Source organism: Eptatretus burgeri, chromosome 3 (genome assembly GCF_056783735.1).
Source record: "Eptatretus burgeri isolate ZD-2024b chromosome 3, Ebu_testis_v1, whole genome shotgun sequence".
In the NCBI taxonomy this organism is placed as follows: Eukaryota; Metazoa; Chordata; class Myxini; order Myxiniformes; family Myxinidae; genus Eptatretus; species Eptatretus burgeri.
Window position 1 is genome coordinate 36,220,565 of NC_140963.1, and position 25,599 is coordinate 36,246,163.

Here is a 25,599-nt window from a genome sequence, read left to right on the forward strand (position 1 = left end):
GATGCAATATGCATCAGTTGTTCAAATTTGAAGTTGATTGTATGAAAAATGACGATTTTAGAAATTCGACCTCAATATGGCCTCTGACCTTTGACCTGAAAATTAATAGGCTTCTCAGTTGAGATTACCTCCACAGCTTGGTAAAATTCCATGATGATCGGTGTTGAATTGTGACCTGTAAGTGATAGACACACCGACAGCCCGAGAGACAGAATAACAATTCGACTGACCAATATACTTGAAAAATCTTAGATTTTGCAAGTAACAAACAGACAAACAAGAAGAAGACGTCATGCAGAGCACGATACTTGCAAAATCCATCAAACAAATTTGACCTCAAAAAAATTGGCTGGTTGAATTCAATGAACTGAAATATAATTCCTCTTCAAATTTCAAGTCAATCGGATGAAAATTGACAATTTTAGAAATTCGGACTATGTTGACCATTTGGCCGACGTGGGCCTCCAAAATAATTGGTGGTTGAATTCAATGCACTGAAATATAAATCCTCTTCAAATTTCAAGTCAATCAGATGCAAATTGAGGATTTTAGAAACTTCACCTTACTTGTTGACCTTTGGCCTACGTTGACCTTTCGGCAATAATGATAATAGCATAAAAATAATATTAATGTCATTCCAAATATAATAATATGATTAATAATAATATCAACAATAATAATCGTTAGGATAAGAGCACTTCCCCTCCTTCCTTAAACCACCTCGGCCGAGTCTAAAGTGTCATTTTCACACATCATAGTGTTGTGAGAAAATATATAATTAAGGTTTGGTGTTGGGATTGAAAACACACTAACCGCCCCTCAGTAAGGTGTGTTTCCAGTAAGGTAAATTAAAAACTCGTGAAGCAAAATTTTTTATTCAATTAGTTTCATTATTTTGAAATATACCAGTACTATAATACAATGAAAGTGTGACATGCTGTTTATCCTGTTTCAAGTGTTCATGACTGCAAAATCGAATCAAAGTGATTGAAAAGGATATTTCATTGCCATAGTAAGAATTAAGCTGAATTGCTGAAAATGACGGGCTTTTGAAGCCTGTCCATGTTGGTTTTCATTTCCTCGATACAAAAAGCTACGTTAAATGCATTATCACAAAGCATTGTTTTAATGGTGGAAATAGGTGCATGCATTGTTTCCATAAGGAGGCAGAATACATGATCGTGATAAATACAATGAAGCATGATAGTAATGGAAGTATTCCATCAACTCGAACGACACTCGGTAGAGCGCATACCTCTGCCAGGCTGAAGAGTTTACCTTTTGAATCCCACTGATAGGCTGGATCTGGATTCGGACCTGAACCAAAATCGAATCAGCTTGTTCTCGTCACATAACCAACTCATGCACCAAGTTTTGTCTTCATCCGTATTCTGTTCACAACTTTTTGAGATATTGTGCTATATATCGTTTTTGGCCCTATCTCTCAATTGTGAAGAATCACTTTAAAATCTTCACTAAAATCGAATTATCTTGTCCCTGTCACATACCCAACCTCTCCACCAAATTTTGTCCAAATCTGTCTAACTTTTTGAGATAACTTGTTCATGGACAAACAAACACAGACAGACAGACAGGGATGAAAACAACCTCCATCCACCTTTGGTGGGCAGAGGTAATAAACATGAATATACACCTAATAAACATCTGCAAGGTCACTCACTGCATTACTTGTGAGTATGATGTCATTGTTTCAGGCTGAAATGATCAATGCAGAGGAGGAGGCCTATGGCTGGCCCCTCACACAGTACCCGCAGCGCAAGAATATCCAAGATGCACTATTGCCATTTCTGCGTCTCTACGAGATCACCGTAGAATTCAATACAAAAAACGAACAATGGATGGAGGGACCTCTTCGTGATGTAAACCCTGATGAGGTTGAGCAGGACGTGGGTTCTTACTGGCGCTCCCTGTACAAGTTGGAGAAAGGCTTTCATGAAACCTCTTTAGCCAAGAACATTGCGTCTCATGTCAAAGTTCAAGTTGAGGAGTTCAGAGGTACCAATATTATATGCATTCCAATGAATGTCAACACCACTGTTTTATGCATATGATTTGTAATGCTAAATTAAAATAAATAATGGCAGCATAGTGGTTTCTTCGTAAGACTTAAGGCCCGGTCACACCTTGACGTTTTAGCCAGCGATGGCAACGTATTAAAATGTATCTAAAACGCTGGCTTACGTTGAACTTTTGATGTTTTTTTTTTAAAGATTCGGACATATTCATAGCGACTTGGTCTTATGTATAACGCATTGGTAACAGACACAGAACGTTTCGTTGTGTTATAGATAACTTATACCAACGAATGCTGAACCTGTTGTCGGCCTACACAACCGATGCCCAACGATAGTCTAACTTAGGCATAGCGCGTTGCACGCATCGCCGACGATGTCGTGACGTAGCCTATTAAAAGGCTGACGCACAACGATTCGAATCATAACTGGCGTAGAAATGGAACTGTCAACATTGCGGTCACACCTTGGCGATCTTGCCAGCGTATGCCGACCTAAGAAAAATGTGTCTAAAACGTTGGGGCACGTCAAATACGGTATGAGTAAGTTTGGTATACGTGAGTAGAACGCTAAAGTACGCTATCATACGTCGTAGTAAGTAGAGTACGTCAAGAAATTTTAAACATGTTCAAAATTTTACGACGTACTCGGCGTATGACACACGTTCTGCATGCGATGGGGATAAGTTTTACACACGATATGTGGACACTTACACACGTCCACAAAGGCTACTTATAAGCTACTCATAAGTCGAAACACGTCGCGGTAATGTCTTTTTTACGCGAAACTTATTTCTAACTTATGTTTGACGTGCTTTGAACCAATTCTTTACGTAGTCCCAACACACATCGACGTATGTAGACGTATTCCAATGACGTCTTCCGGTCGACAAAAAAAAAAAAAATTAACGTGTTTCTAACTTACAACTGCCATATCAAGACGTGTTCCCAGCGGTTTTGGGAATTGGTATATAAAAATGCTGCTTATAAAAGGGGAACCCAACAGTGTTTTCGAGTCCTTTTTGAGTCGATGTCCATGTCAGCAGTAACAGTATCAGTATCAGTATTAGTATTGGTATTAGTAGTAGTTTGTTCATGTTGGCAGTAGTAGGTGAGTGTGAGGGGGAGGGTGTGGGTTATGATGGATCGTCCTTGCGTTTAACGATTTAACGATTTAAATGATAAACTCAACGATTTAAATGGCTGCATCTCCACTATTGAATGTAGACACTTGCGCTCAACAATTGGATTTTTTTTTTACACTCAACGACTTTTAAACGGTACCACTCAGCTATTTTCATTGCTTACAATGAACGATTTAAATTGCTGTCACTCGCGTTTGTTTTTTGACGCTGGGGTTTGGAAATTTGAAGCGTTTCTTCTGAATGTGTTAAAACGCTCAAACTCGACTATTTTAAATAGACGCTGCCGATGGACAATTGGAATCATAGCCAAGCTAAACATCGAAGTGTGAACATCCTCGTCATGCCAAAGAAAAGTTTGAAGAATGCTGCAAATAAGTGTCCTGGCCGTGGCCGTGGACACTGACACAAGGACGATCCATTATACTGACGTCTTTCAGCCTATGAGTAACTTAAAAGTAACGTCTGTCGACGTGTGGCAACGATCGCGTAACGTGCCAACAACACGTTAATCATAGGTTAGAAATAAGTTTCGGGTACGCTAAACATTACCTCGGCGTGTCTCAACTTATGATTAACTTACAAGTAGCATGTGTTGACGTCTGTCAACGATCGCAGACCGTGCATACAACTTGTGGCCAGCGTAGCGGAACGTGTGAGTCATACGCCGGCATACGTCGTGAAATTTCAAGCATGAAAAAATTTGAGGACAACCAAAAAGCACAACGTTTAAAGCCAGCGTACAACGACGTATGGCAGTGTTTTTCAGCGTGCTCTCAATGTTATCAAAACTTACCCATAATGTATTCAACGTGTGCCAGCGTTTTAGAAAAAAAATTCAAAAATCGGCATACGTTGACTAAAACGTCAAGGTGTGACCGGGCCTTTAAGGGGAGCAAGGAATGTAGACAAAGGCTTGTAGAGAGTGGAACTTGCTCGGCTAATGTACAGTGGCCTGCAAAAGTATTCACTCCACCTCCTCCAAAGTTTTCACCTTTTGATGCCACCTGAGCTTATTTCATGATGCTTTCAAATCAAACATAATATATAGAGCCTTCACAAACTACTCCAAAGTGATAAAGCTAAAAAAAACTTCAGATAAAATGTGAATAAGTCTGATAAACAGAGAAAATCAGGTGATTCTCAGTTGTATAAGTATCCAAACCCTTTGCCGATTAACCCGACATCACTTCCAGAGCAAATTATTTGTTTGAAAAGTTATAAATTCAGTGGAGTCGGTTTCACCTGCATGTAATCAATGGTTTAACTTAAAAATCAAGTTCCCACACTTATCTAAGTAGTTTTAAGGTGCAACTCACTGGGTCAACGAATTTGTACATGTTTTTGGAGGTATTCCAGACATGTGTGACGTTCAACCAAAACAGTGTTTAGTTTGAGCTCTTCATTTATGATTTAAAAAAGTTAATTTGGAAAAACTGTTTCTCCATAATTCATCTAAAGGTGGCATTAGTGGGAAGGGGTGAATACTTTTACAGGCCACTGTAATTTGTACATTAAAAAATGTCCACAATTTGGGTTTGCAAGAATTAGGTGTGAGTGTGACTTACTGGAGTACAAAATAATTTGATTGTCCCAGAGATGTTTTGTGTGGTAGATATGTATATATTATATAATAAATATATGTGGAAAAAACAAGAGCCCCAAACCAGGAATTGAACACAGTTCCTCGGGCAACCCAATGGCTGAGCAATGCAATTCCTCCACGTACAGAAATGCCACTTTTTGTATCGAGGGGGGAGGGAAAGAGTGGCATTTCTGTATGTGGAGGAATTGCATTGCTCAGCCAGTGGGTCACCCAGATGGCAGAGCACTGGTACAGTTTGCCAGAGGACCTGGGTTCAATCCCAGTACAGTTTGCCAGAGGACCTGAGTTCAATTCCCAGTCTGGGCATCTAATATTTTCCATGATATATATATATATATATATATATATATATATATATATATATATATATATATATATATATATATATATATATATATATATATATATATATACTGTACAGTGTACATATGCCTGGTGTTGGCTTAATGGTTAGGGTGGTGGGTTAGGATCCTGAGTTCAAATCCCACTTTGCTGTTGAATAAATACCTGGTGGGGTTGACTCTGCCTGTAATCCTTCCGAGGTCAGCAAAATGAGTGCCAGCTTGCTGGTATCCTGTGTCAGAGTGGCGACCTGTCCAGAATTGTACCCACGAGCAAAGGAGACTGATAAGGCAACACCAATGCTCCACACAGAGTGTGTTCCCAATGGAAGGATAGATGCTGTGTGAGAAAAGTGTGATTGATGTTTTCACATCTTGTTTGTTTTGCAGAAAATTTACCGCTGGTGCAGGTGCTTTGCAATCCTGGCCTGAAACCACGACACTGGGAGGCCCTGTCAGAGATAACTGGCTGCACCCTGAGCAGTGAAGGAGGTGCAAGCATCTCTCAGTTTTCGTTGATGAAACTTGAAGCCTTCTTGCCTCAAATGGAGGTCATCAGCGAGACGGCAAGCAAGGAACACTCCATGGAAAAAGCCTTGGAAAAGATGATGGTGGAATGGGAAAGCATAGAGTTCAACATGCTACCTTACCGTGAAACGGGGACACACATCTTATCTGTGGTCGATGATATTCAAATACTCCTGGATGATCATATCGTTAAAACGCAGACGATGCATGGATCACCGTTTATAAAACCATTTCAGGAGAAAATCGAGAAGTGGGAGGAAATGATTCTTTTACTTCAGGCGATCCTGGATGAATGGATCAGTGTTCAGTGTACCTGGTTATACTTGGAGCCAATATTCAGCTCTCCGGACATCAGGGCCCAGATGCCCATAGAAGGAAAGAAATTCACGACTGTTGATAAAACATGGCGAGTCCTAATGAAACAGGCAATGCAGGACAAGCACGTGCTTGCTGTTGTGGGTATTGATAAGATGCTTGATAGATTGAAAATGTCAAATGAAAACTTAGAGCTTATCTTGAAAGGTCTTAATGAATACCTAGAAAAGAAACGGCTCTATTTCCCTCGGTTCTTCTTTCTTTCAAATGATGAACTTCTTGGAATCCTTTCAGAAACAAAAGACCCGAATCGTGTGCAGCCCCACTTGAAGAAATGCTTTGAAGGAATTGCAAAAGTCGTGTTCACCGACGTGCTGGATATCACACACATACAGAGCAGTGAGGGCGAAGTCGTGCAGTTAACGGACGTCATCTCGACTTCACAGGCACGAGGCCAGGTTGAAAAATGGCTGAGCGAGCTGGAAGTGGCTATGTTAAAATCTATCCACAAGGTGATTGGTCAAGCACTGGAGGATTACACGGAGCGTCCACGGATTATTTGGGTTTGTGAATGGCCTGGCCAGGCAGTTCTATGTGTATCACAAACCTTCTGGACATTGGACATCCACAAAGCATTTCAAGCTGGCCCAAATGCCATGAAAAACTACCTGGAACAAAATAACAAACAAATTGATGACATTGTGACACTAGTGAGAGGAACACTATCCAAGCAGAACCGTGTAACCCTCGGGGCTTTGGTTGTCCTGGATGTCCATGCTCGTGATGTTTTAGCTGAAATAGTCCAAAAGGGCATCTCCGATGAGAATGACTTTCAATGGCTTAGTCAACTTCGATACTACTGGGAAGATGGACAGTTGCAGACACACATGATTAATGCAGGTCTACCTTATGGCTATGAATACTTGGGAAATTCACCCAGACTTGTCATCACACCTCTAACAGATCGGTGCTACAGAACCTTGTTTGGTGCCCTCAGTTTAAACCTTGGAGGTGCTCCAGAAGGACCTGCTGGTACTGGAAAAACTGAGACGACGAAAGATCTCGCAAAAGCTGTCGCAAAGCAATGCGTTGTTTTCAACTGCTCGGATGGCTTGGATTATCTCGCTTTGGGAAAGTTCTTCAAAGGATTGCTCTCGTGTGGTGCATGGGCGTGTTTTGATGAATTCAATCGAATTGATCTCGAGGTGCTTTCTGTTGTGGCTCAGCAAATTTTAACCATACAGAGAGGTATTAACGCTGGATCGTCAACACTCCTCTTTGAGGGCACAGAATTGAAACTGGACCCAACATGTGCAGTTTTTATCACAATGAACCCAGGATATGCGGGTCGCTCTGAGCTACCTGATAACCTCAAAGCCCTGTTCCGCACGGTGGCCATGATGGTTCCAGACTATGCTCTAATTTCAGAGATAGTTTTGTACTCTTGTGGATTCATCGATGCTCGCCCCCTTTCGGTGAAGATCGTGGCCACGTACCGGCTTTGCTCAGAGCAGTTATCCTCTCAGCATCATTATGACTATGGCATGCGTGCTGTCAAGTCAGTGCTAACGGCTGCTGGGAACCTCAAGTTGAAGTATCCCAATGAAAATGAAGACATTCTGATACTTCGGTCCATTATTGATGTCAACCTCCCCAAATTTTTGTCCCACGATTTGCCTCTTTTTGCTGGCATCACATCGGATTTATTTCCTGGGGTTACCCTTCCAAAGCCAGATTACCAAGTGTTGCTGGAAGCAATTGCTGAGAACTGTGAACGAATGAATCTCCAAATGACAGATTTTTTCACAGAGAAAATTCTTCAAATATATGAGATGATGATAGTTCGACATGGCTTTATGATTGTTGGGGAGCCTTTTGGAGGTAAGACGAGTGCCTATCGTGTGTTGGCAGCTGCTCTTGGAGACATCTGTAAAAAGGGGCTCATGGAGGAAAACAAAGTGGAGATTACTGTAATTAACCCCAAATCTATTACAATGGGACAGTTGTATGGTCAGTTTGACCCTGTTTCACATGAGTGGTCTGATGGTATTTTAGCTGTCAGTTACAGAAATTTTGCAAGTTCCCCAACATCAGATCGCAAATGGCTCATGTTTGACGGGCCAGTAGATGCTGTCTGGATTGAGAACATGAACACTGTTCTCGATGACAACAAAAAATTGTGCCTCATGAGTGGCGAGATCATCCAACTGGCACCGACGACCAATCTCATATTTGAGCCCATGGATTTGGAAGTCGCATCACCCGCTACTGTGTCCCGCTGCGGTATGATCTACATGGAACCACACATTTTGGGATGGCGCCCAGTCATGTTGTCTTGGCTGAATACACTTCCAGCAACAATCACACCTACCCAGAAAATTATTTTGAAGGATCTCTTTGAGAGACTATCACCATGCTGCCTCCAGTGTGTTCGCAGGGCGACAAAAGAACTCTCACCGACCAATGATACCAATCTTTTGAACTCACTCATGTCTCTCATGGAATGTCTTATGGATGAATTTGAAGATCCAAAAGGAATGGAGACAGTCAGTGAATATGAAGCTTGTTCGTGGATTGAGGGGATTTTTATTTTTTCACTGGTGTGGTCTATCGGAGCAAGCTGCTCTGACGAGGGTCGCACTCGCTTTGACAAACTGCTCCGTGAGTTGATGAAGGGCCCTTTGACAGAGGAGACGCAGAAACAGTTTTCCATCCTCATTACTGTTGATGCTCCAAAAAAGCCCTTTACTGTACCCATTCCAGAGATGGGTAGAGTGTATGATTACTGCTTTGTCAAGGAGGGTCCAGGTAGGTGGAAGCTGTGGACAGAAGTCTTGAACTCAGCCAATGCCATACCAAAAGATATTCAATTCAATGAGATAATTGTGCCCACACAGGATACAGTATGCTACACAGCCCTTATGGAAATGCTCGTGACTCATCAAAAGCCAACACTTTTTGTTGGTCCCACAGGAACGGGCAAGAGCATCTATATCAATGACTTCTTACTCAAACGGCTTGATAAGGAGGTATACAAACCACTGACCATTAACTTTTCAGCACAAACAACTGCAGCCCAAACACAAAACATCATAATGGCCAAGCTGGACAAGAGAAGAAAGGGTGTCTACGGTCCACCACCAGGAAAAAAGATGGTGGTTTTTGTGGATGATGTAAACATGCCTGTCCGAGAAGTGTATGGAGCACAACCACCGATTGAATTGCTTCGACAGTGTCTGGACCACTGGAATTGGTATTACCCGAAAGAACGCTATATCTTGAAACTGACAGATATTCAATTTTTATGTGCCATGGGCCCTGCTGGAGGAGGCCGCAATCCTGTGACGCCTCGCTTCTTGCGCCACTTCAACACAATAACAATAAATGATTTTGATGAGAGGTGCATGACCACAATCTTTGCCCAAATTCTTCACTGGCACTTCACCACCTGCTTCGCATTTCCTCAAGAGTTTGCTGACCTTACGCGATCAATAATCGCGATGACGATGACCATCTACATGGAAGCCATGAAGAATTTGTTACCCACACCAACAAAGTCCCATTATCTCTTCAACCTACGTGACTTCTCTCGAGTTATCCAGGGAGTATGTCTCTCCCAACCTGAGCAGTGTGAATCACCTGCTGTGATGAAGCGCCTGTGGGTGCATGAGATACTTCGGGTGTACAATGACCGATTAGTGGACAGTGGTGACAGGGCATGGTTTGTGTCCATTTTAAAAGATACAGTGAAAAATCAGCTCAACGAAAACTTTGATAAACTCTTCAAACACCTGGACTTTGACCAAGATGGCAGTGTGGGAGAAGAAGACCTCCGTAGTCTAATTTTTTGCCATTTTCATGACCCCAAAGGAGAAAACACAGCTTACAATGAAGTTTATGATGTTGATGCCCTTGGAAGTGTGGTAGAAGGTCACCTTGAAGAGTTTAACAACACGAGTAACAAAGGAATGAGCTTGGTTCTGTTCAGATTTGCCATAGAGCACATTTCCAGAATTTCACGCATCATACAGCAGCCACGAAGTCATGCGTTGCTAGTTGGAGTTGGTGGTAGTGGACGTCAGTCATTAACTACTCTTTCAACTCATATGGCTGGTCATCATCTTTTTAAGGTTGAGATCACTAAAGGTTACACTTCAGTGGAATGGCGAGAAGATTTAAAATGTATTCTTCGAAAGGCGACATCCACTGAGCAGCATGGTGTATTCTTTTTTGCAGACACACAAATGAAGGAGGAAGCATTCCTCGAAGACATCAACAATCTCTTGAATACTGGTGAGGTTCCTAATCTTTTTGCTGTTGATGAAAAGCAAGAAATTTGTGAGAGGATGAGACAGTTCGACAGACAACGGGAAAAGTCAAAGCAGACAGATGGCAGCCCACTTGCTCTTTTTAACATGTTTGTCGACCGATGTCGAGACCAGCTGCATGTAGTTCTCGCCATGAGCCCCATTGGGGAGGCTTTCAGGAGCCGTCTTCGAAAATTTCCTTCACTTGTCAACTGTTGCACCATTGACTGGTTCCAGTCATGGCCAGAAGATGCCCTGCAGGCTGTAGCTTCATGGTTTTTGGAAGATATAGAAATGAACAAAAATACACGTAGGGGCTGCATTGCCATGTGCAAGACTTTTCACGTATCAACCATTGAGCTCTCATTACGGTTTCATTCAGAACTTCAGAGGTATAACTACGTGACACCGACCTCCTACTTGGAACTCATATCCACTTTTAAAATGTTATTAGAGCGACGTAGAAACGAAGTCATGAAATTCAAACAACGTTATGAAATTGGACTCGAAAAACTACAATCTGCTGCATCACAAGTATCCACTATGCAGACGGAGTTGGCAGCTTTGCAACCCCAGCTAAAAGTGGCCAGCAAAGAGGTTGAAGAGATGATGGTGGTCATTGAGCGGGAGTCTTCAGAAGTGGCACGAAGAGAAGAGGTTGTGAAGGCCGAAAAATGCGTTTTCAACGAGCAGGCAACTGCAGCCAAAGCCATCAAGGACGAATGTGATGCAGACTTAGCTGAAGCAATGCCAATAATGGAATCGGCACAGTCTGCTTTGAATACACTCACACAACAGGATGTCACAATGGTGAAGGCGATGAAGAGCCCACCCTCTGGTGTAAAGCTAGTGATGGAGGCTATATGTATCCTTAAAGGCATTAAGCCCGATCGTATTCCTGATCCAACGGGTTCAGGGAAAAAGATTGAAGACTTCTGGGGACCAGCCAAACGTTTGCTCGGTGACATACGGTTTTTGCAGTCACTGCAAGAATATTACAAGGACAACATAAACCCAGCTGTAATGAAAATAATCCGTTCGAAGTACATGACTAATGCTGAATTTGACCCAGACAAAATTCGTAATGCTTCTACGGCAGCAGAAGGTCTTTGTAAGTGGGTTATTGCGATGGAATCTTATGACAAAGTTGCCAAAGTTATCGCTCCCAAGAAGGAAAAACAGGCACAAGCAGAAGGTGAATTTGAAGTTGCAATGACAAGTGTACTTAAGAAAGAGGCAGCTTTGAAAGAAGTGCAAGATAAATTGTGTGCACTTCAGGTGAACCATGAAAAGAACAAGCAACACAAGAATGACCTGGAAAACCAAGTGGACATGTGCAGCAAGAAATTGGTTCGCGCAGAGAAGCTCATCGGTGGTCTTGGTGGAGAAAAGACACGGTGGAGTCAGGCGGCCAGAAACCTAAGCGAACAGTATGCAAACCTCACCGGAGATGTGCTCATTTCTTCTGGTGTTGTGGCTTACTTGGGTGCATTTACATCCAGCTACCGACATCATCAGACTCGAGAATGGAGGAAAATGTGTAAGGAAAGGGAAATCCCATGCTCTGAAGATTACACCCTGATGGGCACACTTGGCGACCCTGTGAAAGTCCGAAGCTGGACCATTGCTGGTCTACCCGCAGATAGCTTTTCGGTGAATAATGGGATCATCATCAGCAATGCTCGAAGGTGGCCACTTATGATCGACCCACAGGGTCAGGCAAACAAATGGGTAAAAAACATGGAAAAGGCCAACTCTCTGCACGTTATCAAACTTAGCGATCCAGATTTTGTGCGTACACTTGAGAATTGCATCCAATTCGGTCATCCAGTCCTCTTGGAAAATGTTGGAGAGGAATTGGATCCTGTGCTTGAACCACTGTTGCTGAAACAGACTTTTAAACAGGGAGGCAGCACATGCATTCGCCTCGGGGACTCAACTGTTGAGTATGCTCCAAATTTTCGCTTTTACATCACCACCAAGCTCAGGAACCCACTGTATTTACCAGAAACTTCCGTGAAAGTAACATTACTAAACTTCATGATCACACCAGAAGGCATGCAAGATCAACTCCTCGGAATAGTTGTTGCTCACGAGCGTCCAGACCTTGAGGAAGAGAAACAGAACCTCATCCTTCAAGGAGCAGAAAACAAGAAGCAGCTGAAGGAGATAGAGGACAAAATCTTGAAAGTGTTGTCAGGATCAGAGGGCAACATCCTGGAGGATGAAACGGCCATTCAAATCCTATCTTCCTCCAAAGTGTTAGCAAATGACATTTCTGAGAAACAGGCTGTGGCTGACATAACAGAGCAAAAGATTGATGCTGCTCGCCTGGGCTACACACCGATCGCTATACATTCTTCAATACTCTTCTTTTCAATAGCAGATTTGGCTAACATTGAGCCCATGTACCAGTACTCTTTGAACTGGTTCATAAACCTATTTGTGCTGGCCATCGCAAACTCGGAGAAGTCTGACGTGCTGGAAGAACGGCTCAAAATTCTTGAAGATTATTTTACCTACTCTTTGTATTGCAATGTATGTCGATCTTTGTTTGAGAAAGACAAGCTGCTCTTTTCCTTTTGCTTGAATGTCAACTTGCTTAAGTATAGAAATGAAATTGACGACCAGGAGTGGAGATTCTTACTGACTGGAGGGATTGGTCTCGAGAACCCTCGCATTAACCCTTGCTGCTGGCTCCCAGCGAAATCATGGGATGAGATTTGCCGCCTTGATAAATTACATGATTTCCAGAACATCTGTGAGGATTTTCTTCATCTGAAAGATGGCTGGAAGAAAGTGTATGACAGCATGCAACCTCACCGGGAACAGTTTCCTGGCAAGTGGAGCTCTATATTGGGCCACTTCCAAAGAATGCTGGTAATCCGTTGCTTGAGACCTGACAAGCTGATTCCGATGGTGCAGGAATTTGTGATGAAGAACATCGGACAACAGTTCATTGAACCACCTCCTTTTGACCTTCCAAAGTCATTTGCAGACAGCCATTGCTGTGCACCGCTAATTTTTGTTCTCTCACCAGGCTCTGACCCCATGGCTGCTCTCCTAAAATTTGCTGATGACAAAGGTTTTGATGGAGATAAGCTGAGCTCATTGTCATTGGGCCAAGGACAAGGTCCTATAGCTATGCGAATGATTAATCATGGAATGACACAGGGTTCTTGGGTTGTGCTACAAAACTGTCACCTAGCTGCTTCCTGGATGACGACACTGGAGTGCATTTGTGAGGAGCTTATTCCTGAGATGACGCATCCTGACTTTCGATTGTGGCTTACGAGCTACCCCTCTTCAGACTTCCCTGTGGCTGTGCTTCAGAACGGAGTGAAGATGACTAATGAAGCACCAAAAGGGCTACGCTTAAACGTGGTCAATTCTTACTTGATGGATCCCATCTCTGACCCTGAGTTTTTTGGAAGCTGTCATAAGCCATTCGAGTTCCACAAGCTCTTATATGGACTTTGCTTCTTCCACGCATTAATCCAGGAACGCAAAAAGTTTGGCCCTCTTGGATGGAACACACCGTATGAATTCAATGAGACGGACCTTCGCATCAGTGTCCAGCAGCTTCAGATGTTTCTGAACCAGTACCGGGTATGAACACCACACTGCATTCAGTTTCAGAAAGTTTTATTTTGTGTCTTCTTTGACTTTCATAACATTCGAAATAAAAACGTCGTGAGTGTAATCACAACTGCAAAATTGTGGCAGATTACACTGGAAGGCAATGTCCAACCACCATAAACAATGGCAGAAAATATTACAACTATTATTACCTACTCACTTGAGTTATGGCAGGAATTGCACGATGCCTGAGTGTACCGTACATGCTAGAATATGGAATGTTCTCACAGGCCAAGTATTGTGTGATCATACATGATATATTTCTGCTGTATTGAAAATACAACATTGTGATGTGCTATTTTCAATGCTCCATACTTCCTGATTGCACACTCACTGTTGCACATTATACTTTTTTTACCCAATGCAAACAGAACCAAATTATCACCATCAAACCTTTCTCATCACATGCAAAAAAAGAGAAAGACGCCACCCCTGTATGTCGTCATCATCCTCCTCTGTCATTTTTCCAGCATACTGTACTAAATATTTTACATTTTAAATTTCCTTCCATAACATCAGCCATAAAGCCCTCTGATGTGGACATTCAGAAAAATGAACATTTCATTAGAAATGAGGTTCATATGCCAGGGGAGGAAGGATGGGGGAGTGGGGATCCTGCTCCCAACTTATCCTACATCTAATGCAGAATAGTGTACAAGTGTGCACGTGATCTATTGTGCTTTAAAAGTGGGTTTCTTAACTCTCAGATTCAATTTGCATATGGTCTTCTTCCCCAATAATTGTTTTGTGCAGAGGTCCAATGAAGATTGTTTTTCATAGAGTACGATTTTTGGTAGTACGTCCAAACACAAAAGGGCACACACAAAAGGGCACACACAACACACACACACAACACACACACACACACACACACACACACACACACACACACACACACACACACACAAACACACAAACACACAAACACACAAACACACACACACACACACACACACACACACACACACACACACACACACACACACACACACACACACACACACACACGTTTGATTATCCGTATCATCGTCCAAATCTCATTTCTGCCATTTATTCCTTTGACTTTCATTACACCCACTGAGGACTGGTTCCCACGTTTCTGTTGCAATTCCTCTCCTTATGCTGAGGTTCACCTATTTGTTGTTGTCCCACTGTTTTACCTTTGCCCAATTTTGTATCTGCTGATGGTTTCCCCTGTTGTTTTGCTCCCCCATGACACATCACAGCTACGTTTAGCAATTTATTACGATTTTTTTTTTGAATGAGTTTCCTGGAGACACAAATGTCAACAATTTTGAGATTTCCCTGAAGGGTGGCATAGTTTGCAATATAGATACAACAGTAAAAGCAAACAAAGTATAAACTGGAGGGACACTCTTCGACATCACCAGATATGCCCCTGCCCACATTATCCATTACATCATGAAACATACTTGTTCCAAGATTGATTTAAATTCCTGAACCGAGATTCAAAATATTAAATAATTCTTGCTGCCAGACCATGCATCCAATCAGGTTGAAATTTAAAACATATACTCCCCATGACTACTGGATAATAAATCTGACATTCCATGTTGATTGATGAAGCGGTTCAAGAGAAATACGTTTTTAAAGATTTTCGTTTTTTAATTTTTTTGTGTACCTTGCCGAGGCTCGTATGAGAGCTAACACACAACGCACAGCAAGAGGGACATGAGACAAGAGGGGCGGGAGAGGGAAGGATGAAATGGTGGGGAACAGAGACGTTACATCTGTGGAAGGGAGATCATCGGGGTATACAAGATGGACATTACAGGGACTTTCAGGAAGAAAAGCAGGGAATTTGAAGGGGGTGGGTTTGGGGTGGATTAACAGGGGTAGAAAAGATCAAGGATTTGGATGGGGGAAGATATGAGATTGTGGTGAACAACTGTTTTGAAGGCCTGGAGGGAAGAATGGGATTGAAGATAGTTAGGGAGTTTATTCCAAAGGTGGGAAAAAAACAGGAATGAAAGAGTGAAGGTTAGCAGTGATTCGTAATTTTGGTAGTTTTACCAGAAGGGGGTTGGTGGTGGACCTTGACCGCCCTGTGGAAATATGGTGGGGACAAATTGCAGACAGCAGGTGGGGGGGGGGGGAGTGGAGAGGAGACGGTAGAAGACAGAAAGACCACCAACCTGCCTGCAGTGAGTGAGTGAGAGGCCCGAAGACTCAGCCTCATCGCGGGAGATACCAATGATTCTAAATGCCTTGGTTTCCACAACGTGAAGCGGAGAAAGGTGATAGGCAGGAGCACCAGCCCAGAGGGGAGAGCAATACTCCATCAGGCAGCAGACGAAACCTTTGTATGTGACCAGGAGCTCAGGTGGGCTGAGGGAGGACTTTGCACGACGGAGGATTCCCAGTTGGTGACTGGCTTTGGAGTCCAGGTTGGAAATATGGCTTTCCCAGGAAAGATCATGGCAAATAGCAAGACCCAGAAGCTTGAATAAAAGGACTTCTTCCAGTGGATTGTTGAGAAAGTAGATGGGGGTTGGGGAGCGGGGGCGGGGGGGGGGGGTTCCAAATGGTCCGTTCGGAGAGACATAGTGAGAGTGTGAGATTTATCAGGATTGAAAGACATGTTCCACGTGTTGGATCAGTTTGTGATTTTTACCCAGATCTGCAGAGAGCAAAGAAGCCGCTGCTTGCCGGTCTGAGGGATGACAGATGGTACGGCAGAGGGTGGAGTCATCAGCAAAGAGATAAGGAGGATTTTCCAGAGAGTCAGAGAGATCATTGATGAAAACCAGAACAAGAGCAGGGCCCAGAATGCTACCTTGAGTAACTCAAGCCTGGACAGGAAGAGGGGATTAGAGAAGTCCATTTAGGGCTACATGTTGACTGCGAAAAACCAATATGGCTGCGATATCATGTGACCTCTTAATTATTCATCAACACCCTGGTATCCCCATTGCTTGGGGAACATGTTGGTAAAGTTTCCCCCTGATCTGTCAAGCCGTTCTGGGGAAGAACACTTGTAAATATTTATTTTTCAAAAGTCATAGCTGCCAAACCCTGTGACCTATGACATCATAGATGGAAAACCTTTTGTTCATCATGAATAGGCAATCATACCTCTAAAGTTTAGCGTCGATCTGTTCAGCCGTTTCAGAGAACATTTTTGAAGGATTTATGTTAAAAACAATATGGCTGCCAAACCATATGACCAATGATGTCATTAATCCCCCCCTCCCCCAAACCCATCCCTTATAATTTAGCCCTAGATGACCCTCCAAATTTTTCATACTGATTGGATAAAGCGTTCCACACAAGCAATTATGACATCATAATGAAGCCACCGATGACATCATCAAACAAATTTGATTTAAATCCCTTGAACCCACTGTAGACGCAAAATATTAAATAATTCTGGCTGCCAGACCATGCGTCCAATCAGGATGAAATTTAAAATACAAATTCCCCATGACAACAAGATCATAATTATGCCATTTCATGTTGATTGATGAAGTGGTTCAAGAGAAATAATTTTTCAAAGATTTTTGTTCAATCCAATACGACTGCGAGACAATGTGATCTATTAATGATTTGTAAAAACACTGGTATCCGCAAGGCTTGGGGAACATGTCGGTGAAGTTTCCCCTCGATCTGTCCTGCTGTTCTGGAGAAGATTTTAAAGGGTTTGAGGATAAATCTAATATGACTGCCAAACCATGTGACCAATGAGGTCATCAATTTTTTTCTCCCATACAATTTAGCCCAAGGTGACTCAAAAATTTTCATACTGATCAGATAAAGCGTTCGATGTATGCAATTATGACATCATCACGAAGCCACCAATGACTTCAAAAATCATTTTCCATGGGGATTACTTGCATTGTGCCAAGTTTCCATTTTTTACATGAAACGGTTTCGGAGATATAGAGGTCCAAAGTTTTTCCTTTTTTCCAACATGGCTGCCACACCATGTGACCTATGTCGTCATATTTATAAAAAACATTCTACATGAGTCATTGCACCTGTGGTGAAAATTTTGTAAAAAGCAGTTGCAGAGAATAAGATATTCGAATGAAACAACAGGTAAAGATAGATATACGAATGAAACGACAGGTAAAGATAGATAATCGAATGAAACGACAGGTAAAGATATATTTGAATGAAACGACAGGTAAAGATATATTTGAATGAAATGACAGGTAAATATATATTCGAATGAAATGACAGGTAAAGATATATATGTGAATGAAACGACAGGTAAATACGTATATATTTGAATGAAATGACAGGTAAATATATATTTGAATGAAATGACAGGTAAATATATATTCGAATGAAATGACAGGTAAAGATATATATGTGAATGAAACGACAGGTAAATACGTATATATTTGAATGAAATGACAGGTAAATATATATTTGAATGAAATGACAGGTAAATATATATTCGAATGAAACGACAGGTAAATATATATTTGAATGAAATGACAGGTAGAGATATATTTGAATGAAACAAATTTCAATGCACATATTAGTTCTTCCTGCCAATGGGTGTGAAGCTTTGTTTCTGACACTAGATGTCCCTGTGTTCCACAAGTCAAGATGGCAGAGGGCAGCACTACGTTATTTGTCAGTGCACCATCACAATCCTGAGAGTAGTAGACAGTCAATGGAGTACCGCCACAAAGGATCACGAGCCACACCTTGACCCCATCAGATTTTCATCTCTTTCCCAAACTAAAGGAAGACCTTCACGGAACACATTTTTCTTCTGACAATGACGGCAAGGCCGATACGAAGCTTTGCTGAAGTGAGAAAGATGCACAGTTCTATCATGAAGGCATCACAAAGCTACTTGAACATTGGCAGGAATGTGTGGACCACTTGTACAAAAAGAAAGACTTTTGTGAAAATCAAAGGCAATTTTCTTTTAAGGAACTCTTTTGTTGCTGTCAGCAGCTGTTGTGTCAAAAATTACAATGGCTTCATCAATTGGAATCATCGGAAAGTTCAAGACGTTGAATCCCTTTGCTGAAAATAAAAGTTATTGTTGTGAACTCAAGGTACTGCTCTTACTGGTTTTGTGTGTTCTCCATCAGGAAACACCACTCGATGCTCTGTGCTACATGACCGGAGAATGCAACTACGGTGGACGTGTAACGGATGAGTGGGACAGGCGCACGTTGCGTACCCTCCTCGGCCGCTTTTACAACCGCAAAATCTTACTCCCCGACTACATGTTTGACAGCAGCAACTTGTACTACGCACCACCTGATGGTGATGTAAGTGTGACAGAGGGAAGAGCAATGGGACTTTTAGCAACCGTTGAATTTGGATTGAAAAGTGAAATGCTTTGACAACTTTATGAATAATGTGCAAGATGATTCATTATACAATGCTGCCTTTTGTTGGTCCTTGTGTAATTGCAGCACAATTCTTACATTAATTACACCAAAAGCCTCCCGATTAACCCTGCACCGGAGATCTTTGGCATGAATGCCAATGCTGATATCTCCAAGGATCAGAATGAGACTCAACTGCTCTTTGAAAACATCTTGCTTTGCCAGGTAAGCATGACATACCAAATGCGTAGTCGAGCCAATTTTATTTGTATCGAGCATTTGATGCATCTGTGCTGACCAGATAAAGACTTTTGATGGTCCAAATCTATAGATGGAAAGTAGCCCTCAAGTTATAAACAGTGGCCTTCTTAGTCCCTCTTTCCAAGATTTCAAAAAGTGAGTCATCATGTAGAGTCCTCATAAAAAACCCTTTGGGCTGGCAGGATAGCCCAGAGGTACACATACTCACCTCTAAGCTGTCTAGCCTGAGTTCAAATCTTGACACAGCTACAAACTTCCATCTTGGTGTTCAACATGCAATGCAATGCATCAATGAGACGTGAAACTGGATATCCTATCTGCTAGCATTAGTTGCTGGATGTTAAAGATTCCACTTTGTCTTTTGCAAAGAGTAGGCAAGCTATTACCAGCATCCTGGCCAAATTACAAATTCCTGCTCTAACCTACAGGGGGGACTGCATCAGTGCAACAACTGTGACCCCAGCAAATGATGCTACTTGGAGCCATGCAGTGCATACGAAAGAGGAAGAAAAATATGAAAACACTTTATCTGCTTTTGTTTTTTTTTTCCATAGCATTGGTATTACCGGCATTATTGCCGAGGATTCATACAAATTAGCACATTGCCCTGCATATTATTGAGGTCTTGGCTCCACCAGCCAATTAGCCCTTCATCATGTTGGAATCATTCTGTGCTGGCACTAAGTTTTGGCTCCATTAGCATAACCAGGTAGCCATTATATAATGAATGCATAATGTATAATGTATTGAGATTCAATTACGGATTGCTTCCTCCATCCATCCATTGGGACCATACTCTGTACTAACATAACTGTACGTTGGTGCTGCCTAAGCAGTCATCTTGGCTATTGGGCTCAATCCTGGACGGGTTGCCACTCCGACACAGGAGACCAGCAAGCTGGCACTCATTTTGCTGACCTCAGAAGGTTGACAGGCAGAGTCAACCCCACCTGGTATTAATTCAACAGCTGAGCAGGATTTGAATTCAGGATCCTAGGATCCCAAGCCCACCACACTAACCATTAAGCCAACACCAGGCATATTACTTCCTCCAGTTGGACAATTACTTAGGTGTGGCTGCCATTGATACAGTACTCCTGCACATTATGGCAGGGACTGAAAAAATGGCTGGTAGAGTAGCCAACTGGATTGGAAGCTGGCTTAGTGATATGAAATGGTTATCTGGCTGGAAGGATGTTAGTAGTTGGGTATCTCAGGGATAAGAACTGTCATCATACTATACTCTATATATTTTGAGAAGTGTCTGTTTGTGTTTATTTGTGGGTCTGTTTGACTTCGATGCATTCCTAAACCGCTGCATGGAATGAGTTGAAAGCTGGTGGTTGCACTCGGGGTGTGCACGAGAAGGTTTCAGACGATAAAATATTTTCATGGCCCCCAAGGTTGAAGGTTGGGGTGAGCACCCCAATTCTTTTAATGCAAATGTGTATCATATAGCACCTGTATTGCAAGAAATAACCCGAGTTTTGGCTTTACGATTAAGGTGGCTGGCTCAACATCTTCGAGTCTTGAGTTCAAGCCCGCCAAACCGTTGAATCAACACTAGGTGGGTTGACTCAGTCAGTCATCCTTCCGATGTTGGCAAAATGAGTACCAGCTTACTGGTAACTTCTGATGAACGGGGCATTACATCAGCATGACAGCCTTGCTCCCAACAAAGATACCACCAGCAGCTGCATACAAAAAAAAATAATAAAATGCAAGTAATAAATCATAAAGTAGGGGAATTATTCCATGTATACTGTTCCGGATCTGGAAACCATTTGCATTCAACATACAGGTCCCAAAAGTCAGTTATCCCGTAAAGTACATGAGTAGGGTAAGAATACTGATTCTGGCTCACTTTTCCCCATGTAAATGAATGGGGGATTTTCAGCGATTCATAATTTTTTTCCCTAAAAATAAACCCCCCTTTTTATCCCAAGGTATATTTATTTGTCTCCCCTTTTAACTTGGAGGTTGAACCTCATTGAATTGAACAGCTCACTCATTGAACCTATAAAGATTTGTTCATTCTCAAATTCCTTCAATAGTTTAATTTTCTTTGCACAATAATCCCCATCTAAAATATTGACAAACAAAACATTTGAATCTTTATATTTTTTAAGATACCCCATTTGTGCCATTACGAAATGATAAACTTCTCTTAATGCTCTTGTTTGACCACCTCCTGAGCCACAGGTTATTTTTTGTTAAGCCCCGCCCACTTTTCTTTAAGCCCCGCCCACTTTTGTTAAGCCCCGCCCACTTTCCACAAGGTATTCAATAAGCCCCGCCCACTTTTGCTAAGCCCCGCCCACTTTTGTTAAGCTCCGCCCACTTTTCAAAGGGATTTTTTCTAAGCCACGCCCACTTTTCCTAAGCTCCGCCCACTTTTGCTAAGCTCCGCCCACTTTTGCTAAGCTCCGCCCACTTTTCATAAGGTATTTTTCTAAACCACGCCCACTTTTCCTAAGCTCCGCCTACTTTTGCTAAGCTCCGCCCACTTTTCATAAGGTATTTTTTCTAAGCCACGCCCACTTTTCCTAAGCTCCGCCTACTTTTGCTAAGCCCCGCCCACTCTTACATCATTTCCAGTTCATCTCTGACTCACAAAGAAATCACTAGAAAATTACAGGATGTTATGGTTTTGAAAAATTTCCCAATGAAGGCTTGCCTAGGCTTGCCCAGGGAATTTCCAAAGGAAACCACACCCACCAGTCTTTCTCTATAAAAGCTTCAAACCCAGGCTCCATTTTAAACATTTGTTTTTGCTGGCAATGGTGTTTTGTGTGCTTGTCTCGAACTGTCTGTCTTCTATGGAACTAAACCTTCAAGTTGATGAACTGGATTCAAACCTCTTATCTATTGAGGTAAGATTTTTTATTTTCCTATTTTCAAACTTTGATTGAAGCATACTCATTTAATAATTAAATAACTTAATTAATACATTATTATTTTCTCTCACAGGAAATTGTGTCTGAAATACGAAATGAAAATACTGCTTTTGCTACAACTTGGGGGGAAATTGTGGGATGACTTTGGTGTTCCTTGGAACTCTCTGTCTTCTATGGAACTAAACCTTCAAGTTGATGAACTGGATTCAAACCTCTTATCTATTGAGGTAAGATTTTTTATTTTCCTATTTTCAAACTTTGATTGAAGCATACTCATTTAATAATTAAATAACTTAATTAATACATTATTATTTTCTCTCACAGGAAATTGTGTCTGAAATACGAAATGAAAATACTGCTTTTGCTACAACTTGGGGCGAAATTGTTGGCTTGGTTGAAGACCTTATGAGCGACCAAGACCCACAGAACGAGTTCGTCCTTGATGACCCAACCAAAGAGTTATACCTTGGAGACCAGCAAAATCCTGAAAAAGAGTTTTACAGCAATAGTACTCATTGTGAGTTATCAAGACAATACCCACTGAACAAGTTATACCTTGATGAGCCAGAATACAAGTTTTACCTTGGAGACTCACAAATTTTGAAAAAATCAAGAAATGAGTTCTGCCTTGATGGTTTAAATAACTACCTTGGAGACTCAGGAAAAGGGTTCTGCCAAGATGGTTCTAAATATGGGGCCTACCTTGGAGACTCACAAATTTTGAAAAAATCAGTAAATGAGTTCTGCCTTGATGGTTTAAATAACTACCTTGGAGACTCAGGAAAAGGGTTCTGCCAAGATGGTTCTAAATATGGGTCCTACCTTGGAGACTCACAAATTTTGAAAAAATCAGTAAATGAGTTATCCTTAAGAGACTTTGTAAGTTGGTTTTACTTTGAATACTTGAAATGTGGGTTCTGGATTGATAACTCACAATGTGATACATATCTTGGAAACTCAACGGGAATGTGGTTATACCTTGAAGACTTGGAAAGTTGGGTTTATGTTGGACACTTGAAACTTTTTTGGGGGCTTTTATTTTATTTATTTATTTATTTATTTATTATTATTATTATTTTATTTATTTATATTTTGGAGACTTTTGGAGTTGCTATCACTCTTTGGGATCTAAACCTATCGATGTAGTTCTTTGTCGGATGGTGCTTGATGGGAGCAAGATCAAGAAAGTTCTGGGAAGAAAGTGTAGGCTTACTCCCCCTTTTTACGTCATCAAACCTGAAAGCCTTAAAAGACAGAATTGGAAGAAGAAAAAAAAAACGTAAAAATATATATATAGGTGGAAATCTCATTTTGAAAAAGACATTGTGTTGGGCGAGGATTGAGTTGGGGTTGAGATTTTGAATGTGAGGGTTGGGGTTGAGATTTTGAATGTGAGGGTTGGGACACACACACATACACATCAACAAACAAAAGTTAAGCCTTGACTATTCAGTTGAGGATTCTGTGTTTGGGGTTCACAGATCTAAGAACGTCCCCCTTGACACACATTATATACTGTTATACACCTCGGACTTGGCCCTCGAGTGTCCACAACGGTGTATAGTAGGAGGGAGTGAAGCGCCAACCTATTGCTCCCATTACACACACACACACACAAACAAAAGTTAAACCTTGACTATTCAGTTGAGGATTCTGTGTTTGGGGTTCACAGATCTAAGAACGTCCCCCTTGACACACATTATATACTGTTATACACCTCGGACTTGTCCCTCTAGTGTCCACAAAGGTGTATTATCTGCTTAGTTTTGTCTTTTGTAATTCCTGTGAATAAAATGAACCTAAAATCTCTTCCCCTTCCAAATCATATATTTTATAAGTCCAAGGAACTGTATCTATTACATCAACAATTTTAAAAAGTTCTTTCGTCCATCGTTCAGTAAAACCCTTTTCAAAATGAGATTTCCACCTATATATTCTTACGATATCACCAACTTTGAACTTAGGTTTTCTGACATTAATCTCTTTTTCATATTTTAATTTTGTAAATGTTTCTGATGGCTTCATATTCGTTGACGTGTGAATCGTGTCATTATACTTATCCACAATATCCTGAATAAAAGATGACCATTGTTGTGAACCGAGTTGTGTGAATTTTTTATATAGTCTCTCTTTTAAGGTACGATTAAAACGTTCAACAACAACTGCCTTCCCTTCATTAAAGGTACTGTATAATGTAATACTGTTATTTTTTAGAAAATTCATAAATGTCTTGTTATAAAACTCTCTACCCTCATCAGTCCACAATTTCTTAGGTTTTCTCTTACTTTTATTAAATATCTGTTGAAAAGCTAACATAAGAGTATTACCTGTTTTGTTTTTTAAAGGGACAACCCACGCATATCTACTCCTCAAATCAATAACGGTTAAAGCATACTTGTACCCCTTATCATTATTGAGTTCAATCAAATCAGCAGACCAGATATAATCAACTTCCTTGGAATAAACTTTCCTTCTCTGAAACTTTGTGAATATTGGTTTATGTAATTCATCAGCTAATTGCTCTTCAGTCTTAATGGCATCATTAGAGCCAAAAAGTTTTTTGAATTTCCAAGTCCAAGTTTCAATTTAGCACTAATCATCTTCTTCACGATGAACCTATCAACTTTTTCTCTCAAGGTTGGATTTTGTATCAGAGACAAATTATATAACATTTCTCTATCGGCTTCATGCTTTTCTTCCAACGTTGTGGTATTCCCATAATCAATATCGTGTCTCATGCACACTTCATCAACTCTATTGATTGGTTTACTCCAGGATTTAGGATTGTCTGCCTCATCTAATCTTTTATCCAAGTTTGTGCCTGGACCACAGAAAGAATACCCTGGAAGATGTAATTCCCCTGGTATTCCAGTAGTTGTAAATTTACTTCCTGATAAAAACTTTTGTATATCTCCTCCGAGTTTGTGTTTGGAGATAAATTGATTTTTTTTGAACCACACACCGAACATATACCTTTTTGTATAACCCTGTTATTTTTACTTTTAATATATGAAATATTTTTAGTATTAGTTTTCTTTTTACATTTGAGACAATAACTCATTTATTTATGAGAAAAATTTCTGCAGAGTGCAAAAACCTTTTTAGTTTCCAACATGCACATTTGAATCTTAATTTTTAAAACATAAAGAATCCTTAGAAATGCCTTCACTCTCTCCTCCATTTATTTAAGAAAAAACTTGAATTAAAATACAT

At 41.2% G+C, this 25,599-nt stretch overlaps 2 protein-coding genes across 2 annotated transcripts in view; both read left to right on the forward strand.

The window, feature by feature from the left end:
* Window positions 1–25,599, forward strand: part of DNAH7 (dynein axonemal heavy chain 7) — a 134,050-nt gene that overhangs the window by 65,172 nt on the left and 43,279 nt on the right. Inside the window, exons 15-18 of the mRNA XM_085872932.1 lie at window positions 1,716–2,016; window positions 5,512–13,880; window positions 18,986–19,168; window positions 19,316–19,453. Of these exons, the coding sequence (XP_085729058.1) occupies window positions 1,716–2,016; window positions 5,512–13,880; window positions 18,986–19,168; window positions 19,316–19,453 (8,991 nt within the window). The remainder of the gene's footprint in view (window positions 1–1,715; window positions 2,017–5,511; window positions 13,881–18,985; window positions 19,169–19,315; window positions 19,454–25,599) is intronic.
* On the forward strand, window positions 20,414–24,394 carry LOC147029689 (uncharacterized). The gene is made up of 2 exons (XM_085872931.1): window positions 20,414–22,613; window positions 22,711–24,394. The coding sequence occupies exons 1-2, from the start codon at window positions 22,482–22,484 to the stop codon at window positions 23,530–23,532; spliced, it is 954 nt and encodes a 317-aa protein (XP_085729057.1). The 5' UTR covers window positions 20,414–22,481; the 3' UTR covers window positions 23,533–24,394.

Bases quoted from the DNA above. Each gene is read 5' to 3' on its own strand.
- LOC147029689 (XM_085872931.1), top strand. From the start codon at position 22,482: ATGAAAATACTGCTTTTGCTACAACTTGGGGGGAAATTGTGGGATGAC. The intron at 22,614-22,710 runs GTAAGATTTTTT...TTTCTCTCACAG, and splicing joins CAAACCTCTTATCTATTGAG to GAAATTGTGTCTGAAATACG.